The 22054-nt window shown below is 36.1% G+C and overlaps 2 protein-coding genes and 1 long non-coding RNA gene across 3 annotated transcripts; all 3 read left to right on the forward strand.

Moving 5' to 3' along the window:
- The first annotated feature begins 3103 nt into the window (after positions 1–3103).
- LOC114522830 lies at positions 3104–6354 on the forward strand. Its single transcript, XR_003686949.1, has 3 exons — positions 3104–3211; positions 5205–5546; positions 6258–6354. It is a non-coding gene; the product is annotated as an uncharacterized LOC114522830 (long non-coding RNA).
- Positions 6355–6402: 48 nt separating this feature from the next.
- On the forward strand, positions 6403–10608 carry LOC114522800. The gene is made up of 5 exons (XM_028543547.1): positions 6403–6527; positions 8398–8715; positions 9071–9403; positions 9745–10008; positions 10400–10608. Exons 3-5 carry the CDS (start codon positions 9181–9183, stop codon positions 10606–10608), a joined length of 696 nt encoding a protein of 231 aa, XP_028399348.1. The 5' UTR covers positions 6403–6527; positions 8398–8715; positions 9071–9180.
- A 3676-nt stretch (positions 10609–14284) lies between these two features.
- On the forward strand, positions 14285–19112 carry LOC114522829. Its single transcript, XM_028543584.1, has 4 exons — positions 14285–14308; positions 15709–16044; positions 16590–17231; positions 18657–19112. The coding sequence occupies exons 2-4, from the start codon at positions 15711–15713 to the stop codon at positions 18893–18895; spliced, it is 1215 nt and encodes a 404-aa protein (XP_028399385.1). The 5' UTR covers positions 14285–14308; positions 15709–15710; the 3' UTR covers positions 18896–19112.
- The last annotated feature ends 2942 nt before the right edge of the window (positions 19113–22054 follow it).

Genomic DNA, 22054 nt, shown 5'->3' on the forward strand with positions numbered 1-22054 from the left:
GTTGAACGAATTGATTTGGGATACGTTCCTCACTGTTATGGACCGTCTTACTTAGTTAATTGCGAAGGCATGGAGCAAAACATAAAAAGCTGTTATTACGCAGCGTATTGAGACAAGGATGAGTGCGGTCATAGCTAACCTCGTTCCCAGGGCCTTCTGTGACTTTATAGGGAGGTTGGGGCTGGGAGGAGGAGAGAAGAGGAAAGGCCTTGTGATCGGCCGTTTGAAATACCCACATTTCGTGGGTATTTTGAATAGGCATTAATTAACAGAATCAAGGTACAGAAACGAGCCCACAAACCTACTAAGCTAGATATAAAAAAAAGGTATCACACTTTTCTCCATAAAGGATCTGTATACCCAAGAAAGTGGACATTTTCATTCGTCGAACGCAAAAGTTATTTTTGTTGTTATATCACTGATCTTTATATATAAGATGGACTGAGAGAGCCAGGCCAAAATGTGGGAGTATGCCGATAAGGGGGAAAATTCAAGTCCCGGATTTTTAAGTTAAAATCTCACTATCTTTTAACTTAATTCTTTTTGTTTGTATTAGGTTTAGGTATTTTCACAGTTCCATGCCTGTTCTGATGAAATTATTTCCACAGAACGTCTTGGGGATAGTCACTTCATAACATTGAACGATAGTACTCCCAAAACCTCGCAAAACACTACTGCAGGGTTACGCAAATCCACTGTAACACTCTTGGTAAGAAGCCATCATGATGTTATAATCCACACCCCTCAGACGATGCACATAACAATTTCCAAACATAGCCCAAAAGAGTTTCCAAATATGCATTAGATGAGAAATTTTACTTTCTTACACCTTATATTTGATTTTTTGTACTTTAACCGAATGCCTCATTCTCATAGTCGTATTATACAAGTACTATACAACCGGATTTTGGTTGTGTGAAAAATATTTACTACGGTATACAGCTGTAGTGGAAAGGTGTTCAAAGACACGGTGAGCGTAAATCAATTATGATTTTGTGGCACTTCACTCGATGTAGGTCAATTCGATTCCTGCCGGAAGACGGATAATTGACTAATTTTTCTCAACTGCTCCTGGCTTGAAAATAGTTGTGTATGATTCAACTCGAAATTAAGACCCTTTAAAAACTTTTAGTTCAAAAACATGGTTTCATTCTGTCTCTTAGAGTTACCATAGAACTATGAAGTAAAATCGAAAAAAATCCGAATGAAGTTACCTGGTAATCAGTAAGAATTCAGTAATATTGCCAATGCTGCGTTCTGATTAGCAAATCGCACTAATCACCGACTATTATCACCGGCTATTTAAGAAAAATAAATTTACAGCTTTTTTGTTGAGACGGTTGATTACTCATCTTCATTTCTAGAGCATAGTCGGTTCAATTCCGCCTTTTATTATTCCGCCCATTTCATAGAAATCACAAACTTTACTTACAAACTTACCTAACTTACTACATACCTCGGTACTTTATACTTCTTTATTTCGTGTTCTTAAACATGGAATTTCAATTCTCAGGAAATGCCGACATCGTCAAATCTAAAAATTCAATGGAGTGGTATGTATACCATTGTTGTGCCAATATTGGTTCCCGGAATCGTTGTTGGAATTCTCACAGCGTGAAAGTTACCACAACCATGCAGGAAGGGATGAATCTTACGGGAATTAATACGAAAAACGAATTGGCAACAGAAAAGTTGAACTAATACTAAGTTGAGCAAAACACATGGTATTTTCTGTTATGTTTTTCAAAGAAAATGCCATTTGGATGTTTTATTGTCAGTTTGTGGGTAAATTTACATACAGCTAGTCATCTTTATCGTAAACGTGCATGGAATTAAACACTGCGGTTCAATGCATTTCGTAAGCTGATGCAGCCATTTAGAAATTTCTCGTATAAATTTGGATAATTAGTTTACTAGAATTAGTTTATTCTTCAAATCAAGATATCTTATTACTTGAATATGGCATATGCATGTTCTTTATCACGAAATATTAAAGTTAATAGAGAGTAATTATCACATATTAGTTGCACGAAAATAATGAACCGGCCTATAAACATAACAGAAAAAAGATAATTCACAAGGAATAAAACTGAGCTCCAACTTTTGCGACGCAGCTCAAAGCGCGAAGCGTGCCCTAATGTTATAACATAAAATATTATTTTAATGTGCAGATAACACTGAAATTGAAACGAAATAGAAGCACTCAAGCATACTCCTTTGATAAGTAACGCGTACGGGCGGCACAGACATATATGCACATATCGCAATTGATTATCACGTCTTGTTTCACCACCCCGAATTTGATTCATTTCAATTTCTTCAGGAAGACTTCTTCGCTCCGAAGCTACTACAACTGATTTCGTAACACCATTTTCTACAACGTTTCCAGAACTATGCCTCCACTTTGCTCTCTCAGCCTTTTCCCTTTTAATCTTTTCTCTATCCAACGAATATTGCTGGGGTTCAAACGGGTTCAAACTTCTATTATGATTTCCACTTCAACTCCATCGAAGCAAAACGTGGCTAAAATATCATTCGGTTCGTATATAGTTATAGAACTATAAGAACTTCTTTATTGACTTGAAATGAATAGCTATGCAACGTTTCACTAACGTGCAGAAAGTTTTAGATGAAAGGTTTCGGAGTTTACTTCATTCGGCAGGTTAAAGATTAAGAACCAATTGAGCTTTAAGATTGTGTAAGATATCATAAGGTTTATGTATCGCCGAAAAATGAAAGGAACCAGAAAGAAGCAGTCTTTTGATCGCGGATCGTGGACACGACCTTTCTGCTTTGTTTCGTATCAGTCTGTGATAACATTTCTTTGTTTTTGATATACGAACTTACAAATTTCAGTTTATGTGTGACACTATATATACTTGAAGGGCATTACTGAGCGACGCGGTGTTTATTATAATTACTTGTATTAGAGTGTAATGATCGCTATAAAAGTTTAATCCTATGGGGTAAAGCATATATCAATGCGGTCTCAAGCCTCGCACACCCCGCTGAGGTAAACAATGAGCGGTTGCACGGGTGATCAATATTTTTGTCGAAGATATCGAAATCTGCATGTCTGCAAATATTAAGCAGTAAAATATCATCAACACATGCCATGTTAGAGTTGAGTTCGTTATTTGAATGATGCAATCATTCGTCTTTATCACAGGCGTATTATGCGCGTTGTACTTTGTCCCAGAGCGATGTAAAGGTAAGATGTTTATGTCTATAATTAAGATATTCCACAATTACGCAAAAGGGATTTTTTCGATATCTATACATACAATATATAAATATAATGAGAATATGAAACAAGATTCGTCGCCTGCAATTTCTCAAGAACTACAAAATTGTATCTGCTGCGTGGTAAACATCTTCATCGACGTGGGTATAGGGGTTCAAAACGAGGCACTTTTTCTTACATTCAAAGAAATCATTTCATCTCAACGATTATCATCGCATGGTTATAAGAGTTGAAGCGATATTAGACATTGAGAATCCTTGTTTGCTTAGAAATTTAACCCGACATTTAAAATGATCATATTAAAAACTGACAAACAGCATATTTAGCGGTGTGTCGAAAACGTTACAAATTACATGTGGGTCGCACAAGGCTCTAATTTGGATCTCCATGCCACATTTCTCTTTTGTAAATAGCTATGTACATATATTATTATCTCTTTGTAAATATTCTATTGTGTTATGGACGCCCCTTGTGGAAACCAACTTTTGTTGACAAGGCTAGCGTCATTAAATAAGGTTTTACATACATACATACATACATACATTCTCGAACCGAAGTCCATATGCCCGCACAAAACTCTGATAATAGCAGTTTGAGAAACAGTTCCGTAGATGCATGACTAATTACTACACCCTGACACGCATGCGTATAACCAGTTTAATCTGGGGTTATCTTGACTGCTAATATAATTTAATCACATAATTCAATTCAGTTCCTAAACCCTGACACGCATGCGTATAACCCGTTTAATCGGGGTTTAACTTGACTGCTAATATCATCTAATCAAACAATTCAAATTAATTTAAAAGTCGACTTATTCTATTTTTTATGACTAATTATTATTAGATTATAGGGCCAAGAGAATTTAGTAGTGGTTTTGTTTATTGTTTTTCTATTAGAGTACATGCAGAATTAGAGCTTTAGTGGCATGACCACGAACATAGCTATACAACTACGAGATTTGTTATTCTTGGGCGTTGCTAGCATACGCCATCGCTGAAAACTTCAAGATTATGCAATAATTTCATCGACTAAGATGTTTCGCCAGATGGCGTAAGAAAACAGAGCCGAGGGGTAGCGCACAAATGACGAATTTTGCAAATGACGAGTATTTATCGCACTCGTGGTGATAGCCAAGCTCCCTATTAACAATTCCAAGCAGCAGTTGCCAGCTGCGAGTGTTTATTTGCAATAATTAATGAGAAAAGGTCTAAAGGTACAACTAGATACACATCCCGCACTCAAGTCGGAACATTTTGAGGTGTGTATGGCTGAGTGCCCAACTTATCACGAAGACCCCGTTTTCACGATGCCCTTTTCATTTGGAAACGGTTACATTAAGCAGGTATTACATTATGCCGCTATTACATTATGCCGTCTCGGTCTTGCGTTTACACGATACCGGCAAAAATTGAAACGGGAGCGGCACAAAATGAAAACGTATATAGTACTTATCGGCGAAGTACGAAAACGGAACACTAACCAGTACCGTGCAAACGCTTGTGTCGTTAACTTTTACGACGGATTAAATAGAGAAATGGATATTTTCCAATTTGGATGCCTGTGCACAGTTCTTTTCATTAATATAATTTTAACAACATAACTAGCTGTGTATACAGCAAAGCGGGAAAACTTTCCTATCCTGGAAGATTGGTAAGATAGTGACTAAATGACTTATTAGTAATTAATCCACTCCATGTAAAATTACTCTGACTAGGGTGTCCTTCGGTTTTCTATTTCTACTAGCTCTTTTCGGTGTCATGTTTTCTGGCAGTAATGCAATAATATCTTATTGTATATAAAATCTTATTGGATTTTGATATTGGCCACATGACAAACAATTATAATGTTGCACCGGCAGCCGTAAGCGGAACATTTTCGAATCGCTGCAATTTTTGCACCGTTTTCAAATTATGCTGGCATCGTGTAAACGTAGTATATATTATTACTAATCCCACAGGAATAAAAGCACCTCTCAGATTAAGAGGGCCATCCAGTGCAAAAGGCATCGGTCGTGTCGAGGTATTTTACAACGGAACCTGGGGGACAATCTGTTTTCATGAATGGGATATGAAAGATAGTACTGTTGCATGTCGTCAGCTTGGTTACCCATATGCCATTAGGTCTACACATGCAATAGATCACCACCAAGTTCCATTTGGATGGTATAATGTACCTATATGGTTAAATCAGGTCGCTTGTACCGGAGATGAAAGATATATTTCAAAATGCTCTCATCCAGGATGGGGAAAAAATTCTTGCTTGCACTATACAGACGTGGGAGTACAATGTTCTTTGACAGGTAAATTTATTATTATGGGGTTCCACTAGCTAAATTAATTTTTTAAAAAATAAATTTATTAATATTAAGCAGGTCCACTAATCAAACTAATCTTTTACCTTGGATAAAACTAAGACCTATATTGAATCCATTTTACTAGCTAGGCGAGTTGTATGAATGTGAAAGTTACCATAGCTACAAACACCAGACACGCCCAAAAGATAGAAAATGGCGGAACTTTATCAACACGATATAGCTATAAAATGGCTTACATATTCTGTCACGCTAGCTCTATCTAGTTCTCTTTGAGTTATTTTGCACGACAGTAACGGTAATTAGACTTTTCAGCAGGAAAGAAAACGTTTTGCATAATTATATTCATAAATTTTAGAGAACATTGTAATTTTTTAATGTAAAAATAATTATTTTCACTTGACAACATATATATTTCTGGCGAGCAACATGATCGGGTAGTAGGATTACTAGAGAGACCAAAGGAGGGCAAGCTATGCATGCATATTGGCCCTTTGAGACTGACTGAGACATACATACCAACATGAGGCAAAACCACTGTCCCATGACGTAAAGAATTTAAATTCATTTATGAGATATAGACTTGTAATTATACCTGCCGAATAGATATATAGGTTTGCACAATTTTACTCGTACCACTATAAATTTCTTCTGTCTTGTTAACGTCTGGTTGAAACCTTGTTTTGGTTATATTTTTAGCGGGAATAACTGTGTTAATCTTTTGCTACACTCCTACCCATGTGAAAGAAGGTGACGATTTCATATGTACATGTAGAGGTCTAGGTGCAGGAGGAGTCCCAGCAACCAGCGTGTCGTGGTATAAAGAAAACACACGGATTACCGAGATAAATAAAGAAAGAAAAATATTGCTGCTAAGAAATGTTGGTAGAAATGCCAATGGAACATACAGCTGTGTAGTCCAAAGCCACAATCTTACAGAACGCAAATCAATTCAAGTGACGATTCGTCGTAAGTATAATAAAAAAATATTTAATTATCGTTGATTTAATTAATAGGTTGTATTATGAGTATTAAAAGTGGAACTGTAGATTGGTATATTCCTAGTCTGACTGGAAACCCTGTCTGTTTGTTTTGAGAAATCAATTTACTAGTCGTTTCCTGTTCCTACTTGCTTCTTTTTTCCATGCTAAAATTATTTTTTTGCCCATCGTGGTGAGTAAAATTATTTTTATTCTCTTCTTCGATGTGTTCTTGGAACGAACTTTCGTTAAGCCTCGTTTAAATGTAAAATAACTGCTTAATAACCAAACGCGAGGTCTTTTTGTACAGACTGAGCTCGTAGAGCGAGGTTAATTTGTACAAAAAGATCGAGGTCCGATATTTCTTGGTAAAGACCGAGCAAGCGAGGTTAATAATAAAAAGTTTATTATATTGCATAATGCATGTATTTGCACTTTAAACAAACATGTACAAGAAATGCATGAATTCCTATTAGTAGCCTAGCTGGTACGCATTTGATAAAAACAAAAACAAAATATTGAATTATTTAGTTTACCTAAACTGTCTAGAGACGTCATATTAATTTCAAAATTAAATTTTCTCTTGCGCATTTACTTGTGCCTTTTTCCTTCAGAGTTTCTTTGTTTTTCATCTCGTAATGTATCGCCGGTCCATTACGGGAGAGTGCCGGTCCATTACGGGAAAGTAATGGCCCGCTGAAAATTCTACTCGCTGAAAATTCTTCTCAGCCAATAACAGAGCTCCTTTTCACCAGAAGTGAAGTTTCGTATAATATATTTTTAATAACTACCAGAAGCTTTCTTAATTACAAATTCTATTAAATTTAAATGCGTAAATGTAAGCTGATAGTGGAGTAAACTCCGAAACGTTGTTGCAATTTAATAAAATCTAATGAGTTCAAGGCAACCAGGTATATAATCCATCGTAATAATCGCAACTCTGATTTTAATAAATGAAAGTTATCACCACACAAAGATCCATTTCGCGACCCAACGTTTCGAGACTCCGGTGTAGTGCTTTATCATGGGTGATCTGATGTTGAAACTCAGTTCATTATATACTCTCAAATCTATCAATCAGATGTAAATATTCTTTTGGCAAATAGCTTACATCATCCCTATTTAGGGCACAAAGACTCGCATTAATATGCCAAGCTTCCAAACAACGCCTTCGTCCATAACGATCATCAGTGGTAAAGACTTTTGAATCGTTCCTCGAAACGTTAATTGGATCATAAAAGTTAATTTTTGTGTGGTGACTACTTTCATTTATTAAAATAAGAGTAGCGATAATTACGATGGATTAATAAAATTTGTTATTTAAAAAGCCATCTGGGGCCAGTTATATTATAGCTCAAAGAATAGAACTCTTTAACTACACTTTGTATGGTTAAATTCTATAATTAATTCACAAATACACGACTGTGATTGGCCAATTCTGTCCTTAACTACAGTTAAAAAAGTAAATTAGTCTTAAAAAACCAACCCCAGGTCGTTATCAAAAGATATTAGCTAACTCTTAGCACAGTTAATAGAATATACATGGTTTAGAGACTACATAAAAGTACAATAGAACTTATTAACTATGTCGGGGAGCATTTATGCAAAAAATGTTCCTTATTCGTCACGTGTCTATGTGTTTTGAACAAATAAACCAATAGTAAGGTCTGAATTAACATGTTCTTCAAGTCACGGTTGAGGAGCTAAGCCAAACCAATAGTTGGGCAAAAATACAATAGACATGTAAACAATAACATATATACTGAGTTGTATTGTACTGCCATCTAGTCTCCAAACCATGTGTGTTTTAATAACTGTGCTCTTACTTTCACAATGTTTTTCATGAAATATTTTAACAGCCACCCCGCCTGTCAGATTAAAGGGGCCTTCAAGTGAAAATGGTATTGGTCGTGTAGAAGTGTTCCTTAATGGAGGGTGGGGAAGAGTTTGTGATAAAGATTGGGATTTCATCGATGCTAGGGTTGTATGCCGTGAACTTGGTTATCTGGATGCTGTTGAGCAACTTAATTATACGACGTTTTTCAAAGGTTATGATCCGCCTGGGCCGGTTTACGAACTTACATGTAATAAAAGAGATCGAAGTGTAGAAAACTGTTTTCACGGAAAAAAAGGCGACGACAGGTGTAAAGATGCTGGAGTAGAATGTAAAAGAACAGGTACAAACGTAATCTAAATTAAATAAATTACTATACAACAAAGTGCCTTCAGTATCTATAAAGACCGTTTATTTCCGTCTGCGCAGTATTATGCAACAAACTATTATTTTTTTTACTTCTCAAGGAAAACAGAACATAGACCATTTTAAATAAGATAAAACAACGTGGTTATATAGCTTTCCTCATAGATGCAGCTAGACATGCTAACTGGCAATCTTTCGAAGAGCTACGTTCCCATTTTGAAAATCACTTTTGAGAACGGTTTTATGTATGAATATAGAAATGAAACAATATAGTGACATAAGACTATAATATTTTTAAATACAATTCTGATAGTATTTTCACATCGCTTTAGCGGTAACTAAACGAGTCAGGTTACATGGGGAAAACGCGGCAAATGGTACTGGTAGTATTGAAATCTTCCACGATGGACGATGGGGATATATCTTAGATTATGGATGGGATATGAGAGATGGTAGGGTTGTATGTCGTCAACTCGGTTTTCCCGATGCTAGAAGGATTTTGATAGGAACCGATCGTGATCATTTCGACAGAACATCTCGACCGTGGTTGAATGAAGTCGCTTGTACTGGGGAGGAACGTGATATATTTGATTGTCCTCAAAGAGGTTTCGAAAGTTATACTCACGAGGAATACCACAACGCAGGAGTGCAGTGCTCTTCAAAAGGTATATTTTTACAGTAAACTAAACTAAACTAAACTAAACTATAAACTAAACTAAACTAAACTAAACTAAACTAAACTAAACTAAACTAAACTAAACTAAACTAAACTAAACTAAAAAACTAAACTAAACTAAACTAACTAAACTAAACTAAACTAAACTAAACTAACTACTAAACTAAACTAAACTAAACTAAACTAAACTAAACTAAACTAAACTAAACTAAACTAAACTAAACTAAACTAAACTAAACCAAACTAAACTAAACTAAACTAAACCTGCCTGCAATACGTATGGAAAATGAATTACTAAAGCTTATTACTTTATCTATTTCTAATTTTTAGAGGGACTTATTGTGATATTCAGTTGTTTCACTCCGGTTAAGCCAAGTAAAGGTGATAATTTCGCATGTGTGTGTAGAGGTGAAGGAGGAAGCGCTGCTGTTAATGTGACATGGTATAAAGAAAACACACAGACTACGGAGACGAAGAAAGAAGAACAAACATTGGTGCTGGAAAATGTTGGTGAAACTGACATGGGAATATATAAATGCGTAGCTGAGGACAACGATCGAAAAGACGAGAAATCAATTAATGTGGTACTTCCCCGTAAGGACATTCGTAACGGATATTTTATGATTGTGCGCTTAGTTTTTTAAGTTTGTGTTTTGTAACAAAATTCAATTGATTGGCTGGAAGCGTTTCGCAGCATGCTAGTATCTCTCATCCAGCACGCCGCGAAAACGTAACCAGCTCGCTGTGCATGTGAAATACAACTGCATGACCAGCTTTGAAAAATAGAAAGAGAGAACGACAATATAAAAAAGGAACAGCTTGAATGTGTGAAATCCTAAAAAATCTAAAAGGCTTTAGACAAGAGTGTAGATGAATTAATCTAGGATAAACCATGTTGGTTTTAACCCTCTAACATGCAATCGTTTAATTTTCTTGTGTTTCTATCTCTTGTCTGATAAAAACCTTGCTTTGGATTATTATCTAGAGAGAATTACTGCGGTAATCAACTGCTCCAGCGCTATCATAGCAGACGAAGGTGATAATTTGACATGTGTTTGTAAAAATGGGGAATCCCAGCAGCCAACGTGTCGTGGTATAAAGAAAATACGCGGATGGAAACAGAGATTGGTGAAAGACAAACATTGGTGTTACGAAATGTTGTTGAACAAGACAATGGAATATATAGCTGTGTAGTCCAAAGGCACAATCTTACAGAACGCAAATCGATCAGTCTGAAGGTTCATCGTAAGTGTATATGAATTTTACTATAATATTTAAAACTCAATCGTGTGATGTAGGCTTTCCAGCTTCAATTAGCAATACTAAATTCGTAGTGCAACAGAAAAAAGCGAACAAGAATCAGTACAAGTACTGAAGAGAATCAGCACTGATAATTCGGAAAATACCTTTTTTATTGCTTTCGTATAGTATTCCGTTTTTTTAGTTCTCAAGGTGGGCCTTGACAGTTAATTTCTATAACAATGAATAATCACAACAACTTGAAATTTGCAGTGCGCGACTGAATCGTCAGGCGGGCAAAGCCATTGATTTTTAAAATAAATTATTTCCCACAGAATAACTGATGGAAATAATAATTAAAATATAAGAAACGACGATAGTATACAAGTATCGCAACCTCGTCTCCAGTTAAGGTATTCCCGCTCTTCTCATGTGTGGCCAGAGCAAATACCCTGCATGGAAACAATGTTGGAAGCATCGTTGAAAATGAAATGAAATTAATTTAGCAGATATGAATAGAGGAAATCCACCATACTGGGGTCTAATTAAGTTCTTCTCATTTTCCCTTCTTACATGCCTTAATTTTTCTCATGCTAAAATTTTCGTTGTTTGCCCCCATTGTGGCGGGTAAACTCTTCTTTTTTCACGATATTTGTTTATAAATTATTTTAACAGCCGCGCTTCCTGTCAGATTAAAGGGGCCTTCGAGTGAAAATGGTACCGGTCGCATGGAAGTGTTCCTTGATGGAAGATGGGGAAAAGTTTGTGATTTATATCATGATAACGACCTTACTGTGGTTTTTTGCCGTCAACTTGGTTATCTTGGTGTTTCTGATAAATTTAATTTTTGGAACGTTCCCAAAGGTTACGATCCGCCTGTGCCGGTTTATGAGATTTTTTGTGAAAAGGAACATAAAAACATAGCAAGCTGTAATTACAGAATATATCGCGACAAATGCGAAGATGCTGGAGTAGCATGTAGAAAAACAGGTATAAACGTACTGAATTAAATAAATCATAACAAAAAAGTGCCTTTGGTATCTTAGCCAATGATATAAGGACAAAAGTAGTTCAGTTAGTCTAGAAATTCTGCGTGTGCTCTTAGAGTTGTACTAGAGCACAATATAATAATTTCTGGACCTGTCTGGCTAATGACTACATGTATATCTTGGGCATAAAAAATTAACAAAAAATAAGAACAGCCAAGTGCAATTTATGTGTTCTATAGAGCATTTTATGGTACGAGTTTTGTTTTAGCTACTATGTTCCGTACAGTAGAAGGCAAAAGTTTGAGTCCAGTGGCTGTATTTCATTGTTTTAGCAACATATATTAATTTTCTACAGAAAACCTTACCGAAATGTGAACTAGAAAAAGTAAATAAGTGAACTGAAAAATACATGCTGCACAATAACTATGGGATGTTATGCATTCATTTAACGTATGTTAATGTGCAAGCATGCATTACTTGTCAATGCTTAGTATCCCTCTTTTTTGCTTTTGAAACGGCCTTTATTCTTGCTGGCATATAGATTCCAAAGGTTTTTTAATGTCGCACGTTCAATACCTTGCCAGCATTCGTCGACCACTTGCCTCAAGTCATCCTGGCTGGTGGGTCTGTGCCTCGCCCTTTTCCGTTTAAAACGGACCTACAAGTGCTCCATAAGTTTTAGATCTGGAATTTGAGGTGGAAAGCCATGAGAACGAGATCACCAGAACGAGTGTGCTTCTAAAAGATTTCTGGCACATAGGAGATGTACATGTGTTTAGGGTGATTATATCATATAGTTAGACGCGCGATCATCTTTACAAGTGCCAGATGAAATTCCATGTCCTTGAAGAATTGGATGATACTTTTCTTTAATTAGGATCCTATTATATCTTTCAATATTGCCAAACCCAGCATGACCGAAGCAGCTAAAAGCTTGCTTGAGTAGGATTTAGTTTCTTCGAATTTCTCCAAGGTTAGTTGCATACACCTTTTGAAATTCTCACTTTTTCTGCGATCTTCCGAGGAAAGAATCCTTCAATACTTAATGCAACTATTTGTCCTTGTGCACCATCACTTTGCCCTTTTTCCCATCCATCTTGGGTTGTGTAAAGGAATGAGAAGTTTATTTTGTTATAATTTAGATCAATAGGACCAAAACAGCGTGCAATTAATATGGTTTACAGTATTGAAACACTAGCACGCATGTCTTAACTCGAATACGCTGCCAGGATTTAATACTGGAATTCTACAACGACTGGACTCAAACTAAAGCGCCATTTCAGTCAATTTATTGGCACGGCAGCGCTACAGTGGGTAGCTGTATGAAAAATTTTATTAGTGTTCACGCTACCAAAACAAATGCCGGGCACGGATGAAATGGGCACGGGTACCCATTTTAGCCGCGGTGCCGTGCCAATAAATCGCTGTTCAGGCTATAAGATTGCAATGGCCGAGCTAAAATGAAATTGTTACCGTACACATTTAGCCGTGCCGTGCCAATAAATTGACTGTAGTATACAAAAAAGGCTTAAGACGTGTAGATCAATTAACCGTTTAAACACATTCTAACGGTTTTTGTATGCTGTTTTAGGGGTAACTGAAACTGTGAGGATGAACGTAGCATACGATGGTCTTGGAGGAAGTATTGAGATTTCCACAATGGACGATGGGGGTTTATCTTAGATAGTGGATGGGATATGAGAGATGCCAGAGTAGTATGTCGTCAACTGGGTTACCCAGATGCAAAAGGGCTTTACTAGGTGTCGACGTCGATAATCCCGATAAAACTCAGCACCGTGGTTGGATAATGTCGCTTGTACTGGGAAGGAACGTAATATACTGGACTGTCCTCATGGAGGTTTCGAAGATCATTCTTTTGAATTTGATAGCAACGCAGGAGTACAGTGTTCTTCAAAAGGTAATTTTTATGCAATAAACTATACTGTAAGTAATTATAATAGGTATATGTTAAGGTCAGACTACGGATATTACCATAATAATATATTTACAGTAAATATTTACAGCAAGAATATTGTTTTCACATTTCCAGTGAAATATACTGTAAATATTGACGTAGAAAAATTATTTTATACATTTACGACATGGTCTACCTTTAAATTAAACTGCATTATTTACTATGCTATTTATATGCAAAAGCTAATGCCATAAACCGATTCGATGTTTTTCTCTGTAAAAGAACAGTGTTTCCGTAGATTCATAGAAATTCGCTTATCGAGCAATCAGTACACGAGGGAACCGAAAATGTTACCATTACATAAAACTGAAAAAAGTTTTAAAATTAACAGAATTTTTTTAATGTAACAGCAGCAAAGCAATTGCCACCTCTGTCTGGAAAAAAAACTTCAATGAATGCAAAATTTATAATTCTTTTTCTAATTCTCAGAGGGACCGACTGTGATATTCAGTTGTTTCGGTCCTATCACGTTGAATAAGGGTGATAACTTTACATGCGTGTGCAGAGGAGAGGGAGGAACCGCTGCTGTTAATGTGACATGGTATAAAGAAAACACACAGATTACGGAGACGAAGAAAGAAGAACAAACATTGGTGCTGGAAAATGTTGGTGAAACTGACACGGGAATATATAAATGCGTAGCTCAGGAACACGATCGAAAACGAGAATTCACTCGATGTGGCAGTTGTCCGTAAGTATACATATTCAGGCGTAACTAGAACGATAATTGGGGGGTGTTTATTCATATATTCAGTTTTGCCCGACGGATTTCTATTGCAAGCTATTGCACTTACAAAAGAAACCCGTCGAGCAGAAGAATATATAAATATACCCCCCCCCCACCAATTATCGTCTAGTTAGGCCCTGGATGATCTATGCAGTTTTGTTTTTCAATTTTGTAAGTAAAGCAAGTTAATCGGGAAGGGAAGAGTGTTGCACAGAGTGCTGGCATTTCATTCTTAAATCTGCTGTCAAAATGTAAAGAGTTTGTTGTGTCTGTGAAATACAGCCGGCACATTGTGAAAAATATAAACAGGGGGCTTGAATGTGTGAATTGAAAACTTTCTGAAAAAAAGCTGTTTTCCACTGTCGCGTTTTTTCCACGTATGCATATGTATAAAAGTTTAAAATCATTTAAGTGATACTTATGAAATCACGATGAATAGATCCATATAGCGTTGGTTTCTGTTGATGATTGGTGTGTTTTTTCAGGCATAAAATGAGTAAGTCCTTCTTTAAACCTCGAGAAAATATTTTTATTCCGACCGACCAATAGGTAACATACCGTATGTATAAATTATAGCGAATATTCAATAATTCGTATATAACCAATATAAGCCTAAACTTGCGTGTACAGTACAACGCATGCCTCGCGCAGCTTTCATAAATCCCAAAACGGAGGGAAATTATAAAGTCCAACATGTTATTTGATATTGTATATAATTTTCAAATCTTTCCTTCGGGAATTTGATGAAATATACACTGGCGGTCAAAAAGAACTGCTCAAATGTTGCTATTATCGTATGTAACAGGAATCGTGACAATCAATCTTTTATTGTACACTAGCGGTCAAAAAGAACTGTTTAGATACAAATTCATAAAAAAGAAGCGAATATAGGGGAGAGCTTCATAGGCATTTTGGATAATTCTCTTATTCCAAACAATATTTCAATAATGTAATGCACCTGCCACCCTTCCAAGACATAGTCAAACAATGGTTTCAGGAAGAGGGGGTGACAGAAATGGATTGGCCTGCACAGTCAAAAGACCTTAACCCTATTGAAAATCTGTGGACAATGTCAAGGAGATAGTGCAAGAAAGGAATTCAATCATAAAGCTAGTCTATATTTCTATATTTACTCGTATAAATTGTTAAAGGGACAGTTGCGTTCATTTGAGAGCAATTTAACTCGTTTTGAGCAGTTCTTTTTGACCGCCAGTGTATTACATACCCGTTCGGGATGATATATACCTTGGGCAAAGCCATCGATATAATAGGGCTTTACATAGGGCTTATATTAGTTGGAGTTTTACATCATCATTCAAGAAAAGAGCTCAAGACTAACGTTCACTTTATATAAATTATTACAGCCATGACTTTGCCACTCAGATTAAGAGGGCCATTGAAAGAGCAAGGTATTGGTCGTGTCGAAGTGTTCCTTTATGGAAAATGGGGAACAGTGTGTGACCCCCAGTGGTGGTTCAATGACGAGGCTAAGGTTATTTGCCGTCAACTTGGTTACACGGGCACTGGTAAAGAGCTTTCTCGCGTTCCTCGCGGTTATGGGCCGATGTTTATCGTTGAATGCGATGGGACAGAACCAAACATAACAAGCTGTTATTACCACCCCCATATCGAAGTTGGGGAATGCACTCATTTTGATGATGCTGGAGTACATTGTGAACATAAAGAGGTTAAAAATAAAGGTAAAAAATCTCCTTTAATTGTCGCAATATCATAGGCCGATCGATTAAAGAGTCTTACACTATTATGTTCGAAGAGTCGCTGTTTTTGGAGACGTGCAAGTTTGATGCTTTCATTCTACAGTAAAATATTTTTCAATCACTCGACAATAAATAATAATTATTATTATACATTCATACTGTATTCTCGTTTCTGATTGGTCGAAACGCTCCAAATAAATCTCAATATCCGGTTAAATTTCATAATTTTACCGGTTCTGACGTCATACCGATGGATGTTGATTTTTTTTGATCGAACTTCGATCCAACCGGAAGTACGCAGCACTGCGGCAGCAAAAGCCTGCGAAATTAAGAATTCAGAATTGCAAAAACAAATATAATCATAGCGTTCAGTAGATTCGATTGCTACACAAAACGAGGAAGAATTAAAATGTGTAATAAAACCATTATTGGATTCGGCTTTCGCATAATATCAAGAATTATTCAGACCTCGGTCAAAGTTATCATAATTAGTTAAAAGTTAACATAACATTATAATCTCTCTGCAGATTCAGTTACACCTGAATTGACACCATCCAGCTACACCACAATCCCTAACGAAAATGGAGTCGCTGCTACACACAGGATGGATACAACAATTGCTCTGAATTATAGTCCTTTAGGATCATACGTTGCAACCACGACACACGATCGTGGAGACGGTGGTTTCAGTAGTGAGTCCATCCACATGGAAAAGAAACTTACAGTAATAAAACCTTCAAACGCCACTGTTTCATATAACTCTATTTCAAAGACAATTGCTGGAAATATCTATCTCCATAGTGAGATTTCCAGTACAGAGAAGACGCGTAACGTAACAGTTTTGAATCTCAGTACCACAGTGTCAAATAATATGACTGTAAAACATCACCCTGGCAACACCTATAAAGTTCAAGGCTCCGAAAGTTCATCAGTTTTAATATACAGATCTTCCTGGTCTGAGCAGAGCATTTCCATAGACCGTGTTGAAAACAACCAATTCATATCTAAGACCTTCAGCACTCCAAAGACATCAACTGGGCTCTATAAATCTACAGCAACCAACACCCTTAGAAAAAGTCATCACGATACTATAATCCAAACACCCCACAAAACGCACACGACGACAGTTTTAAAACACAGCCCAAACGTAGACGATAAAAGCGCCATCGGTAAGAAATTAATGTATTTTAATAAAAGGTTATAAATTATTAGAATTTTGCACTTTTGTGCAACGAATCATTATGATCGTCGGCTGCATGAAATTCTTATACAGATTGCGAAAGTTTTTTTTGAATTCGAGTAAAATTACTCAAAAAGTTGAGTAGCTAAAACGTTATTTTTACTCGATTCATGCGTAGATTTACGCAAATATAGAGGCGCTCCACTCAAAATTTTGAGTAAAGTGTTTACGCAAATGTTTCAGTAAATTGTTTTGAGTAACTTAGGATGATATACTCAACAAGCCGAGTAAATATATAGCTACTCAAATTGAGTAAAATAACTAAATTTTACGATAAAACTTGATAATTTACTCAAACATTGAGTAAACTGATTATTTGCAATTACATTTTACTCAAGGTCTGAGTAAAATGAATGCTTCAGTTTAACGGTTTTACTCAAGTATTGAGTAAAATTACTCAACATGATCATAGTAATTTTACACAATTCACGAGTAAAAGAGTAAAGTGAATAATTTGCGTAGTGGAAGCACGGCGAATATATGAATTGTAGTCTTTGGTTCCTGATGCGTAACTGGTAAGTCGCAGAGTCTGTTGTGCGCTAGAATCTGTTGAATAATCTGCGCTGGACGTTAAAAGTCAAAAATATGTAAAAGTCAATTGACGGATTAAAAGAGTAGTAGGTGGAAATGGGTTTTGAAGATTATATTGTGCGCAATTTCAAGGTAAATATGTATGTAACTACAGAGTTAACCTTTGGCCGATCTGTTCATTCCGCTGTTTATATATTTTATCCTCGGTTAAGTTTTAAACGCTGCATGGCACTAACTGCAGAGATTCGACAAATGCAGTCTTTCAATAGATGTTTTTGCGGAAGCCATATACCGTTCGTGTATTACAAATCCGCCAATTCTAAAGGAAAATCAAATGTTTGATTTTTGCGCGCGCAAATAACGGTATTCAGTCAATTAAATAAAATATTTACATGTTTATATAGAGCGCTCCCAGTGCCTCTAATTCATGCTTTTTATTGCAATATATGCCAGTGTGTTTTGATATTGAAATTATTTAAGATATTGGGGTTCGCTTATTAATGTATCAATGTGACAGTGCTTTTTTTCACCAGATAATCTGTAGCTTCAACAACCCTGTCTTCTGTTTATTTTGTCATGTTTTAAATTTAATATTACAAAATATATTACACAGAGTTTATACTATTGTCTATTGGCCAGTTTATAATGTAAATTGTTTACTAATAAGCATGGTAAACACTTTGCCATTTTCAAATAGAAAATGTAGAATTTTGACCAATGATCATGATCTAATTTACATCACGTGTAAATATTTGAATGCTGTAGTTGATCAGGTGCTATTTTGACAAAATTTAATATCCTTGCATGGGTTTTCAATTTTCAGGGAACTCTGATGATACCGACGAATCTGCAAACTCAATTGAGTGGTATATTATATTTGTGGCAATATTGGTTCCCGGAATTGTCGTTGGAATTCTCACGGCGATCATTATCTATTGTCGTCGTCGTCGTCGTGCAATTTACGACAACCAGGAAGAGATGAATCTTACGGGATTTAAAACAAAAAAAAGTGAAATGGCAGCAGATACAGAAGACGAAAATGATCAACTGATATTTGGTTGAACAGTTTTCTTTGCGATGTTTAATAACGTCAATTTAGTGTTTACTTGCTATTTTTCCAGTAGGTTTATACTAAAATTTCATGAACTCGTGTTATTGCTTTTCTTTAACTCAATTTGGCCGAATAAAACGGTTAATTTTTAAATAAATTTTAACTATAGCAATTTAAGAAAACTTAACTATATAAGAAAACTTAAGAATATACACAGGCCACAATATGATTGTTTCGATCATCATGTATAATTTATATGAGCTGCGATCAGATCGATGAATTCGATGAATTTCAGGAAATATCCTCCCAAACTGTTAATATTAATGTATGCATGCCTTCGAGGGAAATATACAAGTTTTGTTTTAACGAAAATATTCATGCTTCGACTTTCTGAGCGGGCAATGATTTTGTACTTGTGTCCAGGGCGGGAAACATTGGGTTTATCTAAGGATACGGTACCATGAATCGATGTATATCACATATTGCTATAACACCGATAGCTATTAACATTCAAAAATTCTGAAATAAATATGCCTGTTCTTGGAGGCGGCAAAAAATGCCTTATGTCCGCGTCGGCCCATTATAGGGAACCACTTAGGGGTATTGGGTAAGTATACCTAAAATTATAATAGGTTTGAAACTAACATACAGCCTTGCTTTGCACTCAGATTAAGACGGCCAAGGAAACAGCAAGGTATTAGTCGTGTCGAGGTATTCCTTAATTTGTAGAAAAGGGGGAACAGTTTGTGACCTAGACTGGGATTTAAAGGATGCCAAGGACGTATGCCGTCTACTTGGTTATACCCAGCAATGTTGAACGAATTGATTTGGGATACGTTCCTCACGGTTATGGACCGTCTTACTTAGTTAATTGCGAAGGCATGGAGCAAAACATGAAAAGCTGTTATTACGCAGCGTATTGAGACAAGGATGAGTGCGGTCATAGCTAACCTCGTTCCCAGGGCCTTCTGTGACTTTATAGGGAGGTTGGGGCTAGGAGGAGGAGAGAAGAGGAAAGGCCTCGTGATCGGCCGTTCGAAATACCTACATTTCGTGGGTATTTTGAATAAGCATAAATCAACAGAATCAAGGTACAGAAACGAGCCCACAAACCTACTAAGCTATATATAAAAAAGGTATGACACTTTTCTCCATAAAGGATCTGTATACCCAAGAAAGTGGACATTTTCATTCGTCGAACGCAAAAGTTATTTTTGCTGTTATATCACTGATCTTTATATATTAGATGGACTGAGAGAGCCAGGCCAAAATGTGGGAGTATGCCGATAAGGGGGAAAATTCAAGTCCCGGATTTTTAAGTTAAAATCTCACTATCTTTTAACTTAATTATTTTTGTTTGTATTGGCTTTAGGTATTTTCACAGTTCCATGCCTGGTCTGATGATATTATTTCCACAGAACGTCTTGGGGATAGTCACTTCATAACATTGAACGATAGTACTCCCAAAACCTCGCAAAACACTACTGCAGGGTTACGCAAATCCACTGTGACACTCTTGGTAAGAAGCTATCATGATGTTATAATCCACACCCCTCAGAGGATGCACACAACAATTTCCAAACATAGCCCAAAAAGAGTTTCCAAAATTAATATGCATTAGATGAAAAATTTTACTTTCTTACACCTTATATTTGATTTTTTTACTTTAACCGAATGCTTCATTCTCATTGTCGTATTATACAAGTACTATACAACCGGATTTTGGTTGTGTGAAAAATATTTACTACGGTATACAGCTGTAGTGGAAAGGTGTTCAAAGACACGGTGAGGGTAAATCAATCACGATTTTGTGGCACTCCACTTAATGTAGATAAATTCGATTCCTGCAGGAAGACCGATAATTGACTAATTTTTCTCAACTGCTCCTGCATGGCTTGAAAATAGTTGTGTGTGATTCAACTCGAAATTAAGACCCTTTAAAAACTTTTAGTTCAAAAACATGGTTTCATTCTGTCTCTTAGAGTTACCATAGCCTGAAAACTATGAAGTAAAATCGAAAAAAATCCGAATAAAGTTACCTGGTAATCAGTAAGAATTCAGTAATATTGCCAATGCTGCGTTCTGATTAGCTTTTTGCACTAATCACCGACTATCATCGAAAAACGTCTCTTTCGACGCTATTTAAGAGAAATAAATTTACAGCTTTTTTGTTGAGACGCGGTTGATTACTCATCTTCATTTCTAGAGCATAGTCGGTTCAATTCCGCCCTTTATCATTCCGCCCATTTCATAGAAATCACAAACTTTACTTACAAACTTACCTAGCTTACTACATACCTCGGTACTTTATACTTCTTTACTTCGTGTTCTTAAACAAAATTTATTTCATGGAATTTCAATTCTGAGGAAATGCCGACATCGTCAAATCTAAAAATTCAATTGAGTGGTACGTATATCATTGTTGTGCCAATATTGGTTCCTGGAATCGTTGTTGGAATTCTCACAGCGATCATTATCTATTATCTTCGTCGTCGTGAAATTTACCACAACCATGCAGGAAGGGATGAATCTTACGGGAATTAATACGAAAAACGAATTGGCAACAGAAAAGATGAACTAATACTAAGTTGAGCAAAACACATGGTATTTTCTGTTATGTTTTTCAAAGAAAATGCCATTTGGATGTTTTATTGTCAGTTTGTGCATGGGTAAATTTACATACAGTCATCTTTATCGTAAACGTGGAATTAAACACTGCGGTTCAATGCATTTCGTAAGCTGATGCAGCCATTTAGAAATTTCTCGTATAAATTTGGATAATTAGTTTACTAGAATTAGTTTATTCTTCAAATCGAGATATCTTATTACTTGAATATGGCATATGCATGTTCTTTATCACGAAATATTAAAGTTAATAGAGAGTAATTATCACATATTAGTTGCACGAAAATAATGAACCGGCCTATAAACATAACAGAAAAAAGATAATTCACAAGGAATAAAACTGAGCTCCAACTTTTGCGACGCAGCTCAAAGTGCGAAGCGTGCCCTAACGTTATAACATAAAATATTATTTTAATGTGCAGATAACACTGAAATTGAAACGAAATAGAAGCACTCAAGCACACTTCTTTGATACGCGTAACGCGTACGCGCGGCACAGACATATATGCACATATCGCAATTGATTATCACGTCTTGTTTCACCA

The sequence above is a fragment of the Dendronephthya gigantea genome, unplaced genomic scaffold (assembly GCF_004324835.1).
Source record: "Dendronephthya gigantea isolate DGI-Jeju-01 unplaced genomic scaffold, DenGig_1.0 000024F, whole genome shotgun sequence".
Taxonomy (NCBI): Eukaryota; Metazoa; Cnidaria; class Anthozoa; order Malacalcyonacea; family Nephtheidae; genus Dendronephthya; species Dendronephthya gigantea.

Coding starts and splice junctions, on each gene's coding strand:
- LOC114522800 (XM_028543547.1), top strand. CDS start 9,181: ATGAGAGATGGTAGGGTTGTATGTCGTCAACTCGGTTTTCCCGATGCT. Junction 9,404..9,744: donor AGTGCAGTGCTCTTCAAAAG/GTATATTTTTAC, acceptor TCTAATTTTTAG/AGGGACTTATTGTGATATTC. Junction 10,009..10,399: donor AATTAATGTGGTACTTCCCC/GTAAGGACATTC, acceptor ATTATTATCTAG/AGAGAATTACTGCGGTAATC.
- LOC114522829 (XM_028543584.1), top strand. CDS start 15,711: ATGACTTTGCCACTCAGATTAAGAGGGCCATTGAAAGAGCAAGGTATT. Junction 16,045..16,589: donor TAAAGAGGTTAAAAATAAAG/GTAAAAAATCTC, acceptor ATCTCTCTGCAG/ATTCAGTTACACCTGAATTG. Junction 17,232..18,656: donor AGACGATAAAAGCGCCATCG/GTAAGAAATTAA, acceptor TTCAATTTTCAG/GGAACTCTGATGATACCGAC.